Below are 24,416 nucleotides of genomic sequence, written 5' to 3'. Positions count from 1 at the left end.
CCACTGTTAATACCATGTTAGCAACAGTAGGAGCCACAATAGGAGCCACAGTGTCAATGAGATTTCAGCAGCCAAGGCAGTTTTCAGCATTGTCAGACTTGCTCTTGCAGTGTTAGATTACACAGTGCTCAAACAGTGTTGCCGGTAGAAGCCCACTTACATTAAGGTTCCCAAAGCTGCCAATACCAGTCCCACTGAATTGGCATCCACAATAATGGAAATCTTTTCTAGAACTGTACTTGGGAACTGTCTACATGAAAGACAACATACAAGAGAGTGTAGGGAGAAAATATTTTAACAGACGAAGTGACCAAGAGTTACTGCACCATCCTCTACATTTCATTTCTTCATCTCCCTCTTACCTTATATTCCCACCCTCTGACCTCTTTTGCCAGCAATCCCCCTTCTCTGCTTTCCTACACATCACAAGCAAGCACACTAGGTATGGAAAGGTGGAGATGAACATAAACAGTAAACCACTTCTTGTATTTTAATCTAGCAGCAGCAGCAAATAAAAAAAAAATTTAAAAAGTCAAACCCACTGATATTTCTCCACTGGTCAAATATATCTTTCCACTGGAATTTTAAAATCTTGAAGACAGCAATAGAGGCAAGCTTTCATCTCCATTTACCAAAACTTCAACAAAAATACTATAATACGGATTGCATTACATGAAGCATGCTCACCATAGACATCTGGGGATCCGGAATCTTGACAATTTCAGAACTTGTTAAAATTGGAGATGACTCATCACCATCCTGAATGACAAAAAGTTAAAGGCATATTAAACATCTCAAGTTTTAGGAAAAAAACATGTCATATTAATGTATTGTGAATTATACTACAGTGAAAAAATGATGCAGCTGCACCTTGTTGACTTTTGAAAGTTATAAAGGGAAAAACAGAAAATAAGAAATAGATTCTTTTTCTTATTAGTTTTTGCCAGATGATAAACAAGGTGGCAAGACAGATGAAAGTTCATGTGATGAGACACAGCTTGGCAACTCATTACCATGCTGGCACACAGGTAAGTGGAGAAATTTTGCATTATCATTACATGTGTCCTCTGGAAGCACAAAACAAAACCAAATCAGGGTCCGTATTTCCACTGAAAACAAGTAATTTCCTAGAAATAACAACCATGTTGCAGAAAATATCTCCTAACAGTTCAACACAGACAAATTTAGGAAGACATATGTGTGCCCATCTATCACAGGTTCCACATGGAGCATGACAGTCTCTTCTAGAAGTTCATGGTGTGCTACTCTAGAGCAGTACAACAGGAGCCTGCTAGTTTTCTTCAGGGCAGTCTAAGCTGCTGCTGCATAAATAAGGGAAGGGAGAAGCTAAAAGTTTCCTGTTTCAACCAGGCAGAAGGAACAAAAAAATACAAAGCCTGCCACCACATGACAAAAACAGCAACTCCGTTTCCCTCTTTCAGTGACACCCAGCAGTTCAGTTTGGTTTTTTTTTTTACCTTAGAAGTGTAACTAAGCATTAATTGACACAATCTACGGAAGAACATTTCATTTAAGAGACAGTATAAAACAGTAAAACAGAAAAAGCAACAAGACAACACCAGCATAATACGAGCTATGCTATATTTATACTTAGTTTGTTCTCATTTATTTTGGAGTAAATTTCAGCTCAGAATGAAGTTTTTTCAACATATCAACATTTCCCTCAATAATGTAAGTTTTGAGATAACTTGCTCAGGTTTGCTTCTGTCGCCACCCTCCTTCCCCGCCCCCCCCCCCTCCTGCTTTTCCAATCACATATGCCTCTTGGGATGATTTTGCTTTTATACTTTTCAGAGGTAACTTTCAAAGAAGGGAGGTGCTTGTATCAAGGGGAAGAAAAGAATCAGTCGTCACCAACAAGACACAGGAGTTAAAATTGCCATTAACCTTGCAGGAGAAACATTTTTTTCCAGCCACATAAATTTTGTGTTGCTGACTACAGTAAAAGATCTCTTATTATTGAAATGCACGTTCAGGAAGACACTTCTATTACATTTATTAGTGTCTTATGCCTTTCTGAAGTAATGATTTTACTGTCAAAATAATGACAGTAACTACACACACATCATTCCTAGTTAAAGGAAATACACATACAATCTGGCTGTGGCTGATGATGGTCCCAGAACACGAGCAGGATTGCTTTTCCCAGTAGTCTTTAAAAAAAGTACACATGCAAACACTGAAGAGGACAAAGAGTACATTTGCTTACAGTTTCTCTGTTTTAAAAATCATACTGCCTAAATAACGAACTTAGCTTTAACCTAATTGTATATAATTAATTGTATTTCCAAAGTATTTCTATTATAACAAAATACTACTGCATCACCATAACAGTAGACTGAAGTGAGTAGAGCCACACTGACAGATCAGCGCTAGCATTGGACTAAAACCTTTGCCATCTCAACAGACAGAGCTTTCAGATCATGTTATACTAGTTTTACAAAGCCATATTACATAAAAAACAATGAGATTGGTTGGGGGGGGAAATCCTTCTGAAAATAAACACTTCTGATGACAAGAGATGACACACCAATTTCTATCTACTAATTAGTTATCTTCCTAATCAAAACCATAAGGCTGCAATCTGAATTGACCTTTATAAAACAACCAAGGATTACCAATGCCCCACTGACAAACAAGTTTCCACTCTGTTTAGACCCTTCACATAAAAGCACTGTAGGAAAAACTTGACACAGGAGTGGATTCACTAGCAACTTATAAATCTTCAAACTCCTACAGAGGCATTTATAACATCCATACCCCATGCGGATTCTCTAGGGATTAGTAATAACACCCATACTACTACATCTTTCTCTCAATGAAAACATTCAGATAAAATAGCTGTAAAACGAAAGTCTGACAAAGCTTTTAGGCTGGTAAAAATGGAGCACCTACCCCACAATCAAAAGCCTGTGACAGCTATTACCAACTCAGAACTTATTAGGATGAGAATGACAAAAGCACAAAAGTGCGAAGCCTTCCAGTGCCTCATGTCAAAATGTTTATAATACCCTCTAAAACAAAGATTGCACATTTTTTCCAAGACTAGTGTTAAAAGAATGATTTCTAAACTCATTGCTGGCATCTTTTTTTTTTTAGCCTTTCAAAAGAAATATTGTAATGACTGTTCTTTAAACGCCTCTTCTCAAATGCAGTTAGATTATGCTGAAAAGCCAAGCTGAAAAGCTCTAGTTACTTAGCTCAAGCACTAGGAAAATTCTATTCCAAGCGTTTCGTTGCATTTTAGAACAATGCTTTAAGCTTCAACCAAAACTTGCTATGAAACCAAGTTTTGCCAAGCATTCATTCATAGCACAGCCACAACCTGAGATGACCTGCTATTTTGCCACTGGGAAACAAAAGCAACATCAGTACTGAACAGCATTAACTTACTTTAAACTACTATGTTGCAAAGCTTTAGAGGTATTTCACTATGTTAAGGTCAGTGTGTGTTACTTTAATATAAATATTAGAGTTCATTTAAGAAAGTCAACAAAATATGCAGAATTTTCTGAAGCAGCAACGTTCTTCTGCACTTTCCTGAAAATTAGTTTCACAACATCAATAAACAAGGAAGTTCTATTTATCTTATTCTTTAGCCAAAACGTCATTTCAAGTAACACCAATGGGATCCAACTTCTCCCCCACAAAAAGTAAATGGACACCCAGTGCTGTAGACACTACTTTTTTCTTTCTTTCAAGCCATGAAAAAGGCTCTGATAATCAAGACTACTTTTTTTTTTTCCTAAATGAACTGGATGCAGCAGTGCAAATCAATTTATTTATTCAAACTAAGGTTTCACTTGAAACCTGCATGAAACCACATAAATGGTAAATGCTGGTGTTATTTGCACTTGGAAAGTCACACTGAGTTTTTACCTAAATGAAGAATCAGAAGCAATGCTCTCATTACTAGCAGACTGCTATACTTCACGTCTTGAATGCTGTATTAAAATTAATTTAACAGAGAACACGGAAAGAGCCACTGCCACTTCACTTCATTGTAATTGAATGTTGAGTCAAAGAATCTCAAATTCTATCAGCCACTGTTTAACAGGCTAGTTCTTCGTAAACACTTGAAAACAAATTTATCAACAAAACTGTGACAAGTAATCTCCACTTCGACTATCGGTCACAGGCAGGTGACAACAGAACCTACTTTCATTAGACTCAATATACTGGATTGGTGATGCTGGATACATATACTGTACACTGTAATTGGAAGCATGACAAAACTGAGAAGACAGGCACTAATTTATGTACCGTTTCCTACTGCTGCCAGAAAAGGGTCAAGAACTTGTTGAAAAGCTATTTCATAACAACAAATCCCTCAAACTGCACTTAGTTATAGCTTTAATATGTACTATTACACATTCAATTACTTTATTTCCACAAGAGCAGCCAATTCATAGTTATTTTGTTCCATGCACTTTTAATATGTTTCAGAAACATCTATTAAAAGCAAGAGGCACGCTTCAAGTCTTAATCTTCTTTCCTGCACCTTGCACATATGTAAAACCATAATGATGACAAAAAAAGCTGTGCATTTAAATCAGGAGTAATTAATCTATAATGGTAGGTTTCTGGAGGTGAGGGAGAAAAATCATTTCTAGGAACATCACACAGAACTATAAAAATATAAGAGCCAAGAGGACACACAGCCACACAGTAGCCATGCTCATCAGTTTGCACCTGTGAAAAAAAGTACAGCACATTCTAATGAAAAAAGCTAATGGGTTAGTAAAATGTTTCAATATTTTGATCATACTCTATTATGATCTCCAGAAAAGTATTTCCTTGATTTCCACAGAAGTAACTTTATTTAGTTTATTGGAGGAATTTGACACATCATAGGTTTCATTCTGATTTGTAACACAAGGGAGTTTTGTAACAGTAAGGTCCTCTACAATAGCTGCTTCTAGGATAAGTGTATAGGAGCACTATGAAACAAGCTATTCTAAAGGGAAAAAGACTTGGAAAAGTGTGGAGAGGTCTCATTGTCAACTACAGTCTGCAAAAAGAAATGCTAAAGAGCTAACCAAGACATCTGCCTAAGGCACAGTTTCACCAAAATTACCCCCCCAAAAACCCCCAAACCCAAACCACACCACCACTGAAAAAAACCAAACCCGCCCCCCCCCCCCCCCCAAAAACCCCAAAATCAAACCACCAACTCCCCCCTCCCCCCCAAACAACCACAAAGACAAAACCAAACCAAACAACAACAAAAAACCACACCAAAAAAACCCCAGGAAACTCCCTCCCCCAAAACACACCCCTGCCTCAGAGTGCAGGAGGAGACACTAAGTGCCAAGTGGAACTCCTATTTCCTCCATAAGCATCACAAAGGCAGCTACCACTATATGGGATATGTGGATAGAGCGTGGACATCTGCATGCATTATGCTTATATCTTGTTTGCAAGACACAGCTCTTACAAGGGCTTCGAAAATTTCTTAAACAGCCACTCATTTTTTTTATGACTACAGCAATTTGAAAAACAATCATAACAGCTTCTTTTATAGAGGCATCTCTATTAAAATTAGTGCCAAGACTACTATTAATAGTTTCAGATATTCAATAACACCTTAATTCAAAGGGCTAGATTAATAGCATATAAACAGTTCTTTTTCAAACACTCACAAGCCTTAACTTGCACCATATCATACAGTTGAGGTAGATTCTGATCCATGCCTTCTCAGATTTTTTTTTTTTTTTTTGTGAAATCCTGCTTTTTGCAATTTATTACTGTATTTTTCACTACCTTCTTCAAGAATCTTAAGTTAGATCACACTTCTTCTGTCCAGATCAACTGGTAGTGTTGTCACATACATAGAAATACTTGTAATCTGTTTTCCATTGTATTAACATTTTGCATACCGAGTTAGATTTTTTTTTTTAAGCTCTCAGAATAGATGCTCTTAAAGTTAGTGTCTCTGATCTCAACAGGACTCCAGCCTCTTCTTGTACCTTCTCTTTCCCATAAAGCTGTATTATTCAGTAACTTCCTGACTTCTTATGAATCTAAACATGCTGAAAATTTTAAGAGGCAATTAATGACAAATTTTTTTTGAAACCAGATTAGAGATACACTGCTTTTTCTATTTCAGTAGGTCTTTCCACAATACAGAGGTCCATAAAAGTACTGATAATGCCTTCCAGTGCCACACTGATGTCTGTTAAGCTCACTGTTAATCCTTTTTTCCATTATGTTTGAACTCATACAAAACACTGAAGGCACTGCTTTGGAGATCTGTTTTGTAAACAGGAAGAAAAGATGCAAGACATTCCAATCCAGAAGTCTTTCACTTAAATGACTTCCAAAGCATTTTCAGCATGGAAGACTGAACTTTTACATTTGTTCATTTTAGATAAAAAGTTCACCAGCAGAGCTCCTGTGCAAAGTTTTAACAACTTTGTAAGAGTTAAGTTACCAATCAATACAGGTACATTTCTTCCTGATATAAGACATAATTTTACAGACAGCTACTCTGAAAGTACTACTGGAGGACTGAAGGAACCACAAATCAAAAAGTTTTTAATCACTCACACTTATTAAATTCTGTAATCTCGAACTGTATTACACAAATGATTGACTTCTGCAATCTTGTTGCATCTGTACTACTTGATTTGTACGTACATAAACAGTTGCCACTGACAGCTGTCTGCCACTATCCTGCAGCAGAATATTTCACCTCAGCAGAAAACCCCATCCATTTTAGGTGCATATGTTGCTTTTTAAAGACGACCATAAAGCCTGCAAGGCACATACCTTTTCGTAGTAAACTATTCCATATTCTTTATCATCACACTTGACGCAACGGAATTCAATCATCAGGTACATAAAATTAGAACTTCGTTTTTCCCTCTGAGAAGAGAACCACCACAGATGTGCATCATACATTAAAGTGCATCAATCTTCAGCATTCTCACTACAGCAATTACCTTACTTCCTTTGTGCCGTAACTGATTAATTAGATTATCAGTTGTTGTAGCAATTATTCAGTTAATCATTTCATGGCACTACTTGAAGCCATATCACCTTCTTCCTGATATTCTTACTTGCTCACATTCCTACTTCATGATAAACACCCACATTTAACAGATAAAATCCCATTGTTTTCAGTGGCTTGCGACTGTGGGCTGAAGGTCTGAAAAACGGCAGTGAAGAATAACCAGATGACAACCGCATGTTTTGTGTTTGCTTTTTTTTTAAATCATTACACACAATTACGCATGTCAGAGTCAAAAACCAGAAGACACTTTTTTAAATAACACCATGAAAGAGACATATTAAACACGGACTATGAGATTAGATTTGCAGCTCATTCACCTTTGGAGGAAGATTTGCTCATGTATGCATTTCTGAAATGCTTTACCTAGCAAAAGTGCTTAGAATTTTAAAATCTAGGTGGGAAACAAGAAAGAAGTTATACATAGCCACCACAAGGAACATAAATTTAATAAAAAAATAAGCATCGCCTTTAATAATGAGCAACTCAAGTTCATTTTATGCATTAATAGTGGACTGACTTTCCAGCACAGACAGTGGTTCTGAACTTAACTGCACAGCTCTAGGAATCAGGCATTTTTAGTTTTCTGTATTTTTACAGAAAGGGAAGGGGGGAAAAAAAAAGGGGTGGGATAGGCTGACTGCTAAAAAAAAAAAAAAAAAAATTCATAAAGGTTTATAAAAGCACAAATTTAACTTCAAAAAGAATATGATTCCCAGAGATCTAATTATAAATAAGACAACAAAAATCTCAGAGCGCAAAGCAGAAAATAACAGAGTTCTGTTGTGCAAGATGAGTATAATCAGTTCACAGTTTGGAGGTGATTTTGCTCAATGAGGGTTAACACCTCATTCAGATATTTAACTACTGGATTTTTATTTTTTTTTTAAATATTCATTCAAATCTTACAAGAGTTTTTCCTCAGCACCCAAAATCAAAAACAATAAAGCTGGACAGGTCTCAAAACCAAGGAACCGACTGTATGCCAAAAAGCTTCCCATCACAATCTAAATCCTAGAGTTAAGCTAGTCATACCTAACAGCATTTGTTCAAAGCTATTCCAAATTATTAATAAGTCCTGTCTTTCATGTTCAAGTTCAATTAAAGCTGAAAACTTGTAAGACAGCTGATTATTCTTGTGGATGAAAAGCTGGACATGAGCTGGCAATGTGCACTCGCAGCCCAGAAAACCAACCGTATCCAGGGCTACATTAACAGAAGCATGGCCAGCAGGTCAAGGGAGGTGATTCTGCCCCTCTACTTCGCTCTGGTGAGACCCCACCTGCAGTACTGCGTCCAGCTCTGGGGTCCTCAGCACAGGAAAAGACATGGACCTGTTGGAGTGAGTCCAGAGGAGGGCCACAAAAATGATCAGAGGGATGGAACACCTCTCCTATGAGGACAGGCTGAGAGAGTTGGAGTTGTTCAGCCTGGAGAAGAGAAGGCTCTGGGGAGACCTGATTGTGGCCTTTCAGCACTTAAAGGGGGCTTATAAGAAAGATGGGGACAGACATTTTAGTAGGACCTGTAGCAATAGGACAAGGGGTAATGGTTTTAAGCTAAAAGGGGGTATATTCAGAGTAGATAAAAGGAAGAAATTTTTTACGATGACGGTGGTGAAACACTGGAACAGGTTTGCCCAGAGAGGTGGTCGATGCCCCATCCCTGGAAACATTCAAGGTCAGCTTGGACGGGGCTCTGAGCAACCTCATCTAGTTGAAGATGTCCCTGCTCATTGCATGGGGGCTGGATTAGATGGCCTTTAAAGGTCTCTTCCAACAAAAACTATTCTGTGATTCTATGAGTCTCATTATGGCCAAAGTAAAATCAACTTTGGAAGCTTACAAGAATTTTTTTTCCTTTTATCATATACACTGACAGCTGAAGAAAAATAGGACAAGTACTTCAACTTAGTCCCCTAACCAAGCAAAGGTTCCGTATTAGCAAGATCCAAAAAAATATAAATTACAACCGTGATGCATGATGACCTACCTCATTGATCATTTCTATTTCTCTAAATGTCAGTCTGTCCAGCCAATCCACTTTCACCATGTGACCTTGCCGATGAGACTTGGTGAGCTGCACAAAAAACCACAATGGTAACATTTAAATTGCTCACAGCAAGAAGAATATCAAAGTTACAATTTAACAGAGACACTAACGTGAAATCAGGGGAAAAAATAAAGGAACTGGAAAAAAATGCTTGTACAGTACACACACAGTAGATGCTTGTAAACAGCTAAGCCATGCCATAAAAGCAGTTCTACTATCTAAAACCCCAGTCAAGGCAAAGACCAAAACCATTTTCCAAGCACATCACCTTTGCATTTTTAACACATTAAAAACAGGACCCTTTTTTTTTTTAAGCAAAGTCACGTAACAAATATATTTAATTTTTTGTGTTACTAAGTTTCATATAGTAAAACTTACCAAGCCAAAGAAAAAGAAGATATTTCAAAAACTATCCAAATTGAGTATTTCTGCCCTTGTTAGCCTTACCTAAACAAGTTTTCAGACCAGGACTTACACACCGCAAAAGGTCAGCTGAATGCTTACAGCAAACCATAGACAGCTTGTTCTCCCTTTCTTTTTAGTCACCTGAAAAGCAGTTAAAAGTTTTACTCCTACATCTACATATTGCTGTACTAATAGCAAGGAAGTTGAGTTGTTTAAAAGACTACCTAACATTAGAAGAGTGGAAGAGCAGATAAGCAAGATATAAGCCATACTACCTGCAGTTTCAGATGCACTGACACACAATAATTTATGAAAAATTCAGCAGACCACCACACAAATATGAACAAAAATCATCTTTTTGGCTCCTAAGAAATCACAAGTGTTCCTCAAAAAAACAGTGATTCTTGCAGCATGCAAGAAGAGATGCAAAGGAACTAGAAGACTTCAAGTTCTTTCATGTTTCAAAGAAATCACTGTCTAGAAAATGGCCAGTGAAGAGACCCTCAAAATTATTCCTATTAAGGGAAGGGTTACAACTAATACTCCACCAGCTTTGTTCTGTGCTCACCCTGCCGACCCATGAGCATTTAAATTTGAACAGGCCGCAGAGTCACACCAACTGCCATTTCTTGCCCAGCTGACAGCTAGGGGACAGGCAATATACAAGGAGAACTAGGAGAGCATATGAATGGAAGGTATTGTATGCAGGAGAACACAACAGCCTGCTTCTTCCATACAGAACTGGAGATGAGGTTACTACAAAAAAAAGATCAGGTTACTACAAAAAAAAAGACACAGAAGACTTAACACTTGCAATATGCTGGGAGTTGTCTAGGTTGCATAGCTTGTCAGATACCTGCACGAGACTTTCAGTAGCTCACCACTATAGATAGGAGAAAAAAAAAAAAAATCACTGTGAAGAAAAAAAGGTTAAGAGTTTGCACCAGTAATACTGTTTCACTATTCTCACTCAAATCCCCAGTAAACTGATGTCTTAGCAGTATGGGCACAAGTATTATTGCACACCAAGGATGACCTAGGCTAAATACATACCCCATCATGATATACTCTGGAAGGAGCATCAACTTCACGTCCAGGTACAGATCCTGACTGACCTGGAGAATTCATACATGACAAACTCTCAAGAAGCCAAGCTTCAGAAATTATGCAGAATCACATAGCTTTTTACATCTCTTAGAAGTAATGCTGAGATAACAGGCAAATAATCATCTAGTCTCCAGAAGACTATAAACAGCCATTAAAGCCATTAATGAAATGAAATTTCAGTGTTCTGCAGTCTCCCTGCAGGTGTTCGTGTATCAGTGGAACTGATCTGTCAAAGATCAGCTGGTAAGCATTTAATCCTTGTCTTTTAACACCTTGATCAACTGTCCTTTCATATCCAACAACAACAAACCATCTTGCTTGTTCACTTTCCACAAAGTGACTTCTTGCTGTTTAAGACAAGGTCATTGGGGTTTTTTTTTCTCTTATTCACCTCCCTAGAGTTTAATTTGGTGTTATGGTCTAACAGGTTTGGATACTGGTTCCCACTTCTAAGCAGGAAAAAAACCTCCCAATTAATTTAGTTTTCTTGGAAACAGTTTATGTCAGTAAGAGTTGGAATACACTACAGCCCACACCATGGCCTCTGCACCCTCTCAAGATCTGAATTAAATTTTAAGGCGATTACTTATGAAAGCAAGCATGATGTTTAGCTCTGAATGCCAATACTTGCTCATTTCTCAGATATGTTATCTAATTCACCTTTTCTAATTCTTGGTTCCTACTAAGTCTACTAGTGATGAGATTTAAATTTTTCCACTGAATATTAATCCTCAACTATAGTTAGTGGCTCCACCAAAGTAAAGGACTAATTAAAAGCAGTCACAATTTAAAAAGCAGTCAAAAAGCTATTCTGCTGGGAGTAAAATCCTGCCTTTTTTAAAAACTAGACTTATTTCCAGATTTGCTAGTAACTGGCCATTTCAAGAAGCATTAAATAGTACATCAGCCATGAGAATCTGATGCCCTTTGTCCTGAACTCATTCCATGAAACACAAAACCACAATCCCATAACGACTATGATACTGTTCGCTTAAAGCAGCTGATTCACCTAACGTTTCTTTAAGCTCTAGACCACAGTATAGCTTGACAGAAGTAATAAGATTTTGATGCAAACTTTGGAAGACCACTGCAACTTCTAAGAATTAATTAACTCCATTCAGTATATAGAAAGGACTTTTTTTCATTTGTTTTGTCTCCAGTAAACTCTGGGACAGCTAATCTTCAGATTAGCTTCAATAAACTTCAGAAACTTAACAGTACAAAAGGAAAAGGAAGGGCAGGGGGAGGCGGCAAAGTATAATCCTTACTAACGTTTCAGGATGCTGAGTATAACCAGTCTTTCAGTTCTTTCAACTTATCAGCAGGATTGTAAACAGGAGCACAATATAGTAATAACTTTTTGATATCTTACGTTATATTCTGCAGCCAGTTCATCAAATTTTATCTCAGCATTATTACAGAGACAAAATGCGCCAGGACTGTACTAACAGGATAATACAAGACTTGGCCTTTGCCTCCTATGTGACTTTATAATATATTTCAAAGGTAGAGAACCAGCAACACACAGATCAGTTATAACCCAAAATGCTGTTCCAGACAGGCTGGACATGATCACTTAAACACATTCACAAATGTCCTACCTAGTTCACAGAAAAGGTCTTCGCTTTCTCAACAATGAAGAAATTCCTTACCGTTACACGTCCACCATTTTAGCCACTTATAAATTACTCCCTGCCTTTTTTTTTTTTAATCTAACAAAAGTATTTTTTCTTACTCAAGGTAGCCCTCTTATTTCCACTACCTTGAACCAATGCATCAAAATTGTCCGACTACCACATATTCACATCCAGCATTGATACACAGATTTAGGAGAGCACTTAATCAAAGCTTTGGCAAAAGAAAGTTATTTAGATATCTTGGTCACAAATTCTTAGTTCATTTTCTTGTTCACTGCACTAGAGAATAAAAAAAAGTCATTCTGTATGTTTTAGAGGAAAATTATTAATCTCTTAAACCTGCAAACCTCCCTTGTAGAGAGGAAAAAAGTCATAATAGAGCAACTAGTTAGGCCTGCATACAAGACCCAGAAGATCTGTAGGCATATATATATACACACATGAAGAACCGTTCTCTTGGATTAATATTTAAAGCTTAAAATAAGAGAGAAGCTAGTGCATTCCCTTCAGGGAAAGAAGCATTCATCTTCTGCTACTAAATAAGAGGCATCCTTTTAGATACTATCTCACCATTGTTATTATCTAATTTCATTCAGCCAGCAGCAGGTGTGAGGGAAATGAATGGATCAAAAAGAACTTAAGAGTACTTTTTGTTTAAGTAGAATAAATTAACACAACACTCATTGGGGAAACATCTTAATGTCATTAATATTTGAGCGTGCTAAGGTATTCCACACTCTTCCCATTAATATTCCTTAGTACAGGAAGAATCTGCATTCACAATGACCCTGAGGATGGAAAGCCATGGCTTTTTCATCAGTAGCAATTTTACAATCAACATCCATGTGTTTTGTAAGAGCACAACCATATGGCACTTCAACATGAAATGAGAGACTTGCCATAGTATCAATTATTTAAGGTAAAAGGATGCAACTCCTCCAGCAGCCAGTCATTGATTTTATACAAATTCCCTATAATAATAAATACCACACAAACTCAGAAGCATGTCAAGAAAATAAAAAGTTATCTTTTAGATGGAGAAAAGGTCCTTCAGCAAGCTCTTCTCAAAAGTTACTTATTATCTGGAGGACTCTAATTTGGCCTCTGGTATGAGACATCAATCAGTAGCATGACACTTATAAATGGTAAGTCTGTGCAATAAACAGAAAAAAAACTAAGAATAACAAAGTCCACACAAACTCATCTTGTATTTAATTAGTCCTGCTCCTCTTACCAGTATTTAAATATACCTGCACATACAGTAGCATCAGGAGACATTCAGCAACTGAGGAGTAAGTCATAGAAAAACTGAAGCTGACTGTGCTCAAACAATGGCTATTTAGGAGTGATACATCACAAGAACCTCATCTGCTGTGTAAACAGCTGTGCAAATGAAAGCTCTCATAGACATGCTACCCAGAAACCCTATTCACTTCGCTAGCATCTGCTGGTAAAATGTTTTTATAAATGAACACAACAAAGTATCAGTGAAAACACTCTCATCTTTCAGAAATTAGTATCTCCGAAAACAGCTTTCAGGAGAGAAGAATGATGGCAGCGATGTTATTAGCATTTCATTAGCCATTACCAGGACTCTCAACTGGGATGTGAAAGGAGAATTCCCTCCTCTTCCTCAGAGGCTTTGAGCCCTCATCTCCCATATGCCAAAAGAACGGTCTAGAACAGACCCAGGTATTTTAAGACTGAAATACTCTACATTATTTGTATTTCTTGAGCTAGGGAGCATAAGGGAGTGAAGGGAAGAAGAGAAAAAACACTGGTAGGACATGGTCATATTTGCATAACAGAACTAACATGAAAGGGAAGGCTTACACTCTAAAAACCCGTTCTCAGAGACCCACTGCCTACATCATGTAACTGTTTGATGAACTATAAACAAGCCTTGATATTTAGTGTCTGTCTACAAAGCTTCCTTAGGCTAAAGGCAATTTATTCTACTATGATCAAGAAATGGGGCTCCACCACTGGCAAAAAGCTTCAATGAGTTTCCCATTATAAATTCAAGGTGAACTAGACTAATAAAAGAGAGACCCTAAATGAAAGTTAGTTTATTGCTGTGATAAATCTCTAGATGAGAAAATGAACGTATTTATGGCACTGGACCCATCTTTCACTGGGAGTTGCACAAAGGTGAGGATGAAAACTAGGAGACCAAGATTAAGAAGAAAGTACACTGGGTAAATGAGCTGAACAATTTGGCAAGCTTGGGGTAAGCTCACCTGAAGAATGAGAAAGATCTGCTAGTAAAACAGTTCAAGAACTAACATTTACTGATCAATTCCAGAAGTAGTTTTGATGCCAAAAAAACACTCTGCCATCAAGCTGGGAGAAGAAAATACTAATATACACACATATTCATGAGCTTAAATGGATGAAACTTTGTTTAATTTTCGCAGTTCTACTCAAATTCTTTCTAATGTAGAGGTATGTCATACACATCTGAACACTACACCAGACAGCCTTAAATCTAAAGGATGGCTACTGAAAGAAACTAGGCTGTCCTCACAAGTTACTGTCAGGAGCTGCTCTTACTGAACCTGATGGAATTTTGGCTTCAAGCATCTTCAAGGCATCTTCGTATTTTCATTCTTTACAAAGAATTAGGATGTTAAGTTGTTACAACAGAATGCTATGTATATTAAAAGGTATTTATATGTCCCCTTTTAATAAATACTTCACAAGCAAATGAGCATGATCTATATTACTCATTTGTATAAATCTGTGAAATATCTAAACAAACAAAGGAAGACAGCTTTCACATGAGAAAACAACACAAGACACCTGTCTTCATTAAAGCCTGTCTTAATTTCACTCCAGTGAAAGCGCAAACTTTTCACATACATCTTAAAGCTTACTTGCTATTCCATTACCTTTGCCAAGCGGCTCATTTGATCTTCAGAGACTGTGCTGCTGGTTCTCCCAGGAGTTTTGGTGGGCTCCGAGCCATCAGCTTCTACATTGGGCCAGACTTTCAAATCATGCATACCTTGACGAAACATACTGCAGGGAAAAACGCAGAATCACTTCAGTACATTCAAAATAATACAGCTGTTACGAATCAAAGTGCAGCAGCAGCTGCAATGAAGTAGCTTCCTTGGCCAAACCCGCAAACATGCACTGCCATGCATAATTTAACTGAACTGCAAAGTGCCTTGCACCTTGTGCCCTCTACGGCCTTCATTTTTATTGGCACATGGAGTTTAGAAGAAAATGAGTAAGTCTGAGATAACTTATTTGGCAAGTGGAAGAAAAATGGGTAATTCCCAAAGTCAGTGGGGTGGTACAAATGCAAACTGAGGACAGAGCTTGACCTTCATATTTTTATTATTTGTAATGAAGCAGAAAGTATTCCTCTTGACTTGCAAATTCTAATACTGACTTTAGGTCTGCCAGTCTGAAAAGAAATCAACTAAAAAACTACCTAAGTTTCACTTGAAGGTCAACTGATATAAAGCAGCCTTCTGAGCTGCCAAAAAAAAACCCAAAAAACACCCACCACCAAAAAAAACCCCACACAACCCTCAACACACCATTTTCTCCATCTATGCTTGAAATTGAATTAGTAATTGAAACTGTGCAGTGAACAGAACTTTGCAGGGTAACTGACCACATCTTTTCTCTGCAAAACCCTGCTTCCCTTGCATATTTGTGCTGATCCACCTATAAAAAATGCTCCAAGAAATCAAGTGCATTACTTTTGCCAATAAGAGCTGATCACTTAACTCTAACAACTTCAGGTAAATGTAACTGGAAGGAACACTTCAAAAAGTCAACCATTAAAAGTGAGAAAACCAGCTAGAAGGACCAGACCATCTGACCTTGAATTTACACATCAATTTCTGGAATACTACTATAAGGGTTTGCATTTACAAGCAAAAACAAAATTCCACAATTATTTGTTTCTTTCTGTCTGTCTACTTCCCCCAGGCCCCTCATGCCGGAAATAAAAGTAAATTTCATTTATAAATATTGTATCTTTTTCCAGGAGCTATGCTCTAATGCTTTAAAAACTACCAGCAGTCTTTGGGACATAGCCCAACTGATCCAGTTCAATTTTCTGCCCTAAGACAATGTCAATCTTTTTGTCAAAGCAGTATCTTCAGTGACAGACACAAGCTCTCTCTACAGTCATTTTCTGCATTCAAGCATCACTAGAACAGCTTTCCTAATGTTAACCTAAACTTTTCCTGCACTTCAGTTTAGCCTTATTACTTCTTATCCACTGACAAGACAAAAAAGGCTATTTCTCCCCATTTTCCAGCGCTACCTACATACTAGAAAAGTGTTCCTACAGTCTTTTCTTCAGCCTCACTAGTCTTCATTCCTCCTCCATCACACCTATTTGCTAGAAGTTCAATGATATGGACTCCCTTAGACTCCCAGTAGTCGGTAACTTGCTTAAAGTCAGTTATATAGAACTGAACATATCCCAGACAAGTGGACAAGTATAGAGGATACAACATTGTCCCAGATGCACATACTTCTAAACTGTTCATATATTCAATGTTGTTCACACATTTCCCAAGAGCACCACCATGCTGAATCATGAAAAACTTAAGATTCACTCCAAAACACAAATCTTTTCCTCTGTTTTCTTGGGCAGCTGCTCTCCATTCTGTATTTGGCTACAATCAATTGCAAAAAGTACCAGCGCCTCATACTTTTCCTTAAACTGCATCCTATTTTTTTTTCAGTCCCCTCTGCACTTAGTCAAGATCTTTTTGATGTATTGTTCACCTTACAGCACACCTGTAATCCTTCCCATCTTAGTGTTATCATCCACAAATTTACTAAACTCACCCTCTATTGGATCACAGATTATTAATTTTGAAAACTCCTGATTTACTGAGTTATACTTTATTCCTCCTAAATAATATTAACAGCCCAATTGCAAGCCAATTAAATCAATTACGTTAAGTTATCAGTACTGGCATCCATGCATTACAAAAGTATAAATATTAAGTGATTTCAGCATTTGCTACCTTAAAATCCAAGATTACAGATTTTAAAAAAAAAAAAGCATAAATTTTGGTGTTATACAAGAGAAGACTTTTTTTTACAACACTGTAGCATGTATGAAGTTACAGTCAGGAGGAAATAGAGTAAATAAATCATCTACGTATCTGATTTTGCAAACATGGAACTGTTAACTTGGTTTAAAAAAATAAATTAAAAAAAACCCTCATAACCACTGCTACCTTACTATTCACAAGTAAGCTTCAAATCTGTATCACAGAAGAAAAAGCAGTATACCCATATTTCCCAAAGAGCGAGACTGTTGTTCCTCCCACAGGAACTGCTTTACCGGGTCCATATACATCCCAGATGGTCAGAGCCACTTGTGCATTGCGAGGCAAGTCCGGATACTTCACAGGCAGTTTCAGCCACTCATTCCAGCTGCAGAGAAACACTTTTTATTAGTTATAAAGCTTTAGAATTCAAGTTACTCTGTATTAGTTTATACAACCCAGATTCTCCTAGAATATGAATTTCTAAGAGCAGATGGACTATTTTCCTGTGGGCTTTAACCATTCAAATACTTGTCTTGAGCATGATTAAAAGGCTAGAGACCAAAGGAGAAATACTCTGGCTTGAGACTAAATACCAAAGATCAGTCTGTCCAGTAAATAGTATGAAAACTTGCTAGTTGAGGCCCCAGAAGTTAAGTAGTGAGCCATGCCCAAACACGCAAGTAACAATTTTATCACTTACCCATTACACAAAAAGGTTGGGTTTGTGCTGTCAGGGTAACACTTAATAACCATACAGAGACTTGAAGAAACGTAAGTTATTTGAGGAAGACAATAGAAAACAAACCCTTCTGACAGAAATAAAAACCATACAAATTTATTTATATAACTTGATGCCCCAGTAACTAAGAGGAATACGAAATAAAAGCCAGTCACTTACTTCCACCTAGTGCTAAAAGCCTTGTAGGAAGTTCTAACTGGTAGAGCAAGAGGCTTCCCTTCTGCAAACACCTGACAAGTTACATACAAGTCAGAGCAAGTTTCTTGATACAGTCCTGAGAACTTCAGCATTGGATCTTCTAAGAGAGCTTTGTAACTCTTCTGTTCTCTTTTCCCTTCCAGACTTCCTCTGCGGGGGGGGGGGGGGGGAAATAAACAAACCAGAATTTATTTCATCCACAATAAAAATCCTATTCTATTTCCATAGCTTATATTTAGATTACCCAGTACTGAGGCTATCCTCACTTTGCATTACTAGCCGGTAGTGAAATCCAAATATCAGAGAGGAACTCAGGATGCGAAATGGTGAACAAATACAAAATTTATTCCTATGCTCATTGGGGAAGGGCGGGGGGGGGAAGCAGACAAGGGAAGAATTACTTGTTTGCCTTTTCAATGGAGATAACTTCTTCTAGTACAACCTGCAGATTCTCAGACAGGATCAAATGAGGTACCTTAAGCAGGGCAACAATGAGATAACATATGATGCTATTAAAAAAAACCAAACCAAACACCAGATCACATGTGCTCAAATACTATTTGGAAAAAAAAACCACAACATGATAAGAAGAGCCTTAGTTTTAAACTGTATGAAATGTGAAACGTATGACTGGCTTTGAATGCCAGTCGTCTCTCAAATCAACAACAAATCAAAGCTCAACTAAGCAGACTGTTCAAATCAAACTTCATTGAAGCCCTGCAACAATTTGCAGAGTGCTGGCGTTAAACTGATGGAATTTCTCAGGCCTCAGCTATACCACGATGAAAACAATCATGCATATTAAATATCTAACTGTGGATGCACATGTGAAAACAAAAAAGAAATTGTGGTGGTGATGGGAAAACATATACAATCAATCTTCCAGGGGAAAAAAAAAAAAAAAAAAAAAAAAAAAAAAATCTATCAGTACCACAAGAACACTTCAGAGTAGATGAACAAGTTTCTTGCAAGAAACTAGCACAGCACATTCCAGGACGACATACACTCTGATGCACACACACACACACACAAAATCCTAGTTATATTTTTGTTTGGCAGAATGAATTAGCAAAAAGAACACATGCATCTGACTTCAGGTATCATCTTCCATTCAGAAGTTAAACAACCCCCGAATAAGCTTCCCCAAGTTAGTTTTCAAAAAAAGTGCAACGTAGCAACACCAGGTATACATTTTAGAGCCAGCCACGTCTCTCCTATGCAAATGTAAACATCCCATTGCTGTGATGCAGAAAAATCCCAAACTTCAAAATTAACCAGCAAATACATCAGCGTGTGATAACACCAGCTTCAAGAACAGTGCTTACACATACCCAGTTAGGAACATACTTACATGTTGCAGCACCTGGATCTGTCTACAACAAAGAAGCCGACTAAGAGCAACTTGCTCTCAAAGGAGCACGTAAACAAGTAGGAAAGAGTGTCCCCAGTTCACCTCCTTCCCCTAACACTGAGGGGTGAGCTGTGACACCAGCAGGTGAAATGTTATCACAGACATCAGAGCTGAACTGACAACCAACCTTTTCCTTGAAGCACGGTCCTGCACCGCGGGACCCAAGGCCACGAACGTTTCTAAGGCGTTTAGGGCAAAGCTGACAACCCCGGCCCTGCTGCCGCCGCGGTCCCTTGCCCGTCCCCTCCCCACGGCACCGCTCGGCGGCGGGGCTGAGGGGACGCCGACACGGCCGCGCTGCCTCCGCCCGGCCCGGAGCCCTGAGGGAAACAGGCGGCGGCATCCAGGGGCTCCCGGTGCCGGCGAGGGGACACAGAGCCAGCACCGCCCCGTAACCGGACTCCCGCGGGGAAGCCAGGCTTCGGGACCCAGCGCAGCTCCGGTGAGCGGGCAGCCCAGCCTCCCCCAAACCGGCAGGGGCCGGGCCGCTTCCCACACAGCCCCTCACTCACATCTTCAGCTGCACGTTGATGTCCAGGTCGCAGCTATAAACATAACAAAGCTTCTCGGTCTCGCCCATGGCTGCCGCCGGTCCCCGCCCGCCGCCTCAGCGGCGCCCGAGCCCTCCACCACAACAGCCCGCGGGCATGAGCGCCGCGCCGCCTGGGCCCTCCGCGCCGCCCCCCTCTGAGCATGCGCCGCCGCCATCTTGCTGAAGGGAGGAAGGAGCCGGGACGCCACCGCCTCCCGCTAGAGCGGCCCTTTACCAAGATGGCCGCCAGGCCTGAGTCAGCCGAGCGGGCGGCCCCGAGAGGGTTGCGCCCACGTCTCCCTCACCACCATGGCTGCTGCCGGCTGTACGGCACGCAAGATGGCCGCTTCCGGGAGAGGCATGGCAAGATGGCCGCTGCTCCAGCTGGGTGCGAGATGGCTGCCTGCCCCACTTGAGGGCGGAGAGGGCTGGGCGGCGCGGCAGCAGCTTCCAGGGTGAGGTGTCTGAAGGTTTCAGGGCTCTGACTCTTGCTCGGTTTTCCAGCAGTTTACCTAGATTTCACGCTGTCTTCTCAGGCTGCGATTCTTCACGCTGCAGACAAATCCCTCATCTCCAAAACCTTTCTGTGCCCTGGAAGGCAGGTGCTACTTCTGTGAGGCTTACGGACTGTACACCTTACATTTTTCCAGGGGTAGTCACACGGTGGGTAATTTTAGAATTAATGATTCTTGCTTTATGTTGCTGACAGCTCTGAAGAAGGCCCAGTAGAAATGGCAGTTGTCTTCTACCACCATGCAGTGAACACTGTGCAGGACGTGGACATTGCAGGCTGATCGCTGAATTCATCATGGTGATTTTATCAGAAGTCTCACCACACTTACTTTGGGAGTATTTTTTGCTCATTTGTTATTTTTTTCCTGAAGTCTCAGCTGTCAGCAGCACTAGGTGATCAGTGGTCATCACCTAACAGAAAACAAAATTGTAAAATCGAAGTACAGAACGACTCTACATGTGACACAGGCAACCAAAAATCACCCACAACTTACATATTGTAAATAATAACATGATTTTAAACAATACTTAGTGTTTCAAGGGTTATTAAGGATTGCAGCCACTTTTAAGTGACAAAAATACACACGTCATTACTATCCTACACTTATTCTGCCTATGTAGGCAAAGCAGCCGGGGCTGCCTAAAGAGGAGGTTCATGGTTTATGATCCACCACAGCCGCTGAACTTCTCAGCACTGCTGAACAAAAGTATAAAAAGTGCTGTTTTAATGTAGCTCGCTGTATATACTGCAGCACTAGTCCTGAGGAAGCATGAAGACAGAGGTGCTCTCTCCCAGCATGTGCTGCTCGTATTATAAAAAGATAATTGTCTTTTGGAACCAGCACGTTCTCCTCCATTTTCACAGCAAGACCTGTTAACAGGTGGATGTGGAAGGACATGTCGTCAGCTAGTCCTCTTCTCTTGCAAGTCAGCAGCAAGGGGGGAAGAGGCCAAAGCGGGGAAGGAACCCTTCTTTGAGGAAAGAAGGACTATTTCACCCCAACACTATTTTTTTTTTCCCCTCAGGTGCTGTGACCAGGAGGTCTTTTTTTCCTTTTTCTCCAAAACAACTAGGAAGTTACAGAAGGCCGTGACCCAGAACCATATGTCACTAAGATGAAGCCTTTGCTTTCAAGCACTGCCAAGCTGGCATGTGTCATGAGTGCAAAATGTAATTTAAACATAATTAAATTAAGAAACTCCTTCGCACAGATGATGTGAAAATAACTTAAAAAAAAAAAAAAGGTGTCCAGCTTTTTCTATCTTAATTTGTCACTTTTTGATCACATTTACAGTTTCTACAGCTTTGGCAGCTGCCATTCATTTATTGCCTGCCTCATAATTTTTGATGGCTTCTGTTTGTTTGTTAGTTTGGTTCCAGCCCAGCTTTTTACATAAAATCTCTGCTTTCCATAACAGATATAAACAAACGTATTGCTCTTCTTGGCGATGGAGAAAAAGTAAAACATAAAACTGTAAAAATTTAAAAGACAAATAAATGTCACAATTTTAAAGCTAAGCAATGTAAATCTCAGCAAATACATTCATATGTGTGTACCTGTTTCGGTATTATTTTGTCCCAGGAAAAATTGGATCCTTTTTCAATTAATGGAATTAGTAGTATCAGTTAAGTAATCTCAGCATCGATTTCACCATTACAGAGACATTTTTTGGTCATTATTGAATTTTTATTTATTTATCAGAAAAAAAAGCTAAGGGAAAAAATTACAGAAGACCTCTGAAGTTGGCATTATAAAAAGTTTTTGAAGTGGTGTATTTCCCAACTTTCTCAGATTCCAGTGTGTCTAACTAAATAAATAAATTAGGTCTGTGGGAGGCAAAAGAGGATAACAATGTTTAGGAAAGACATTTTTGACAATGAAGTTGTAAAAAGATGCAATTTCAATCAAAAATGTCACTTTATACTACTTTCTCATATTAATAACCTTACATTTATAAGTTCTCAAATACTGCCATAGAGGCAGGTAGAAAGAGTGTTTTTCACCGTGAAGGACCCTAAAGTACTTCGAAAATGCAGTGGTGAACGTACCATACATGTCTGGGCATCACTGCCTACACTACTGACACAGATCTTGCCAGAGGTGACAGATGTCTAAGCGGGTGCAGTGTCTGTACGACATGCCACACTGCTACAACCAGCCGAGGTAGCACACTAAAGCTGAGCAGGGCCATTTGGTACGGAGCAGATGCGGAGCTAGATAAGGGCATTATCCCATTTATGCTCTGCTGCCACTTCTGTGGATCCTTCAGGGCACTCGCCGTTCATGGCAACATCTATACTGCTAAAAACAGCCACCGTAGGCTGTTGCCCCTGAATCAAGTAGTACGTGTGACTCACATCCACCCTATCTTGACTTGCTCCCTGCAGACTGGTCCATCTGTATCCCAACTGCAATAATATTTGGTCTGTCTCTTCTCTAAGCTTCAGTGACCACTCTTGTGGCCAAAAGACACGATTATTTCTGTGTGTGTTTTCCAGCTCAAAGTGCCTGATGTAACGTAAGGGTTGTTTTGCAGCCTGCAGGAAGGTTTTCACAGCGTGACGTCTAGGGCATGGCGTGAAGGCACGTTGTGGTGGTTGAGTGTTTCTGGCCTACTGAAGTAGGGCAGGATTATTCCAAGTGCTGGGTGTCAAACACAAGGCACGTCTGTTCTGCTGTTGCTGATCTGCAGCACAGCCGTAAGCAAACTCTCCTGGCAACTCTACATGGGTTTCTTCTTTAAGGAAACTCGTAAGCATATTCCAGAAGGGAGTCCGGGAGTGAACTAGCACACACACTGTACAGGCAACTGCACATATGCGATAGCAGGAACAAGTTCTGGAAGTGAACCAGAGTGTCAAGATTGCTGATGCTCCAAGTACATTGAGAAGCAAACTCTGACCTTCCTCGTGCCGCCAGAAAAAGGGCATCTATCCCTTCTAGACTTGGGGTGAAACTGAGAGGGACCTGAGGGACTAATAGGCCTTAATGGTCACCAATCTCCCCTGCTCATGGCCCAGGACCCCATTTCAGGGCGTTCCATGTCCCAGCAATGCCATAGAAATCGGTCTCCTGCTCCACCACAGCCCTGCCTGGCCCAGCCATGGGCTCCACTGAGCCAACTCCCACTCTTGGGCTAACGTCCCATCCCCATGGAGGTGCCTGATGCCCAGGGCTGGAGCTGCCCTGGCCGCCCCCCAGTCTGCCCTGCTCTCTGACTGGGGCAGTGGGACAGGCCCTGGCTTTCTGCCACAGCACAGCCCAGCCACCAGTTCCCATGGAGCCCTAACGTTTACCTGAGTCTTTGATCATGAAACACCAATTTAACTCAACACATGTAAGCGTTTACAAACTTTTTGAAGAAAGGTACACAAAGTGAAGTTTATTTTTTCTCACGAAGACTAGAAGTAACTGGCTAGCTACACCTAGATTTAGTTACTTACTGATATTATGCCATTCTTGTCATTAGAAGACTGTAGGAAGCATGAGATTGACACTCTTCATTGCTTTGCTCATGCATTAAAATCTTCCCCATCTCTTTTCTGTTTTTCAGTCTGATAGTTTGTCAGGTCCCAGAAGTCTGATGAGGTGAAGCATCGAGAAAAACAGTGGGAGCAATAGAGAGCTCTGCCACTGACACGATTCTCTTCGGAGGGAATGGAGCTATTTTTCTTGTTTTGAAGCAAAAGTATCACTCGCAGTTCATATTCGACTGATAGCCACAGAGAAATATGTAACCTCTCAATCCCACTAA

At 39.7% G+C, this 24,416-nt stretch overlaps 1 protein-coding gene across 2 annotated transcripts in view; it reads right to left on the bottom strand.

The window, feature by feature from the left end:
- The window catches only part of PIK3C3 (phosphatidylinositol 3-kinase catalytic subunit type 3), an 81,432-nt gene extending 61,113 nt beyond the window's left edge, over window positions 1-20,319 (bottom strand). Inside the window, exons 1-8 of one of the 2 annotated variants that reach the window (XM_030004229.2) lie at window positions 20,128-20,319; window positions 18,166-18,354; window positions 17,509-17,652; window positions 15,126-15,255; window positions 9,026-9,112; window positions 6,793-6,888; window positions 688-759; window positions 161-250 (exon numbers count right to left, since the gene is read on the bottom strand). In XM_030004229.2, coding sequence (XP_029860089.1) covers window positions 161-250; window positions 688-759; window positions 6,793-6,888; window positions 9,026-9,112; window positions 15,126-15,255; window positions 17,509-17,652; window positions 18,166-18,354; window positions 20,128-20,195 — 876 coding nt within the window. In that variant the 5' untranslated portion in view covers window positions 20,196-20,319. The remainder of the gene's footprint in view (window positions 1-160; window positions 251-687; window positions 760-6,792; window positions 6,889-9,025; window positions 9,113-15,125; window positions 15,256-17,508; window positions 17,653-18,165; window positions 18,355-20,127) is intronic. The other variant, XM_030004230.2, reaches the window with a different exon arrangement.
- Between the last annotated feature and the right edge of the window lie 4,097 nt (window positions 20,320-24,416).

The sequence above is a fragment of the Aquila chrysaetos genome, chromosome Z (assembly GCF_900496995.4).
Source record: "Aquila chrysaetos chrysaetos chromosome Z, bAquChr1.4, whole genome shotgun sequence".
In the NCBI taxonomy this organism is placed as follows: Eukaryota; Metazoa; Chordata; class Aves; order Accipitriformes; family Accipitridae; genus Aquila; species Aquila chrysaetos.
The sequence above is the reverse complement of the archived record's forward strand: the minus strand, read 5'-3'. Positions and strand labels throughout refer to the sequence as shown.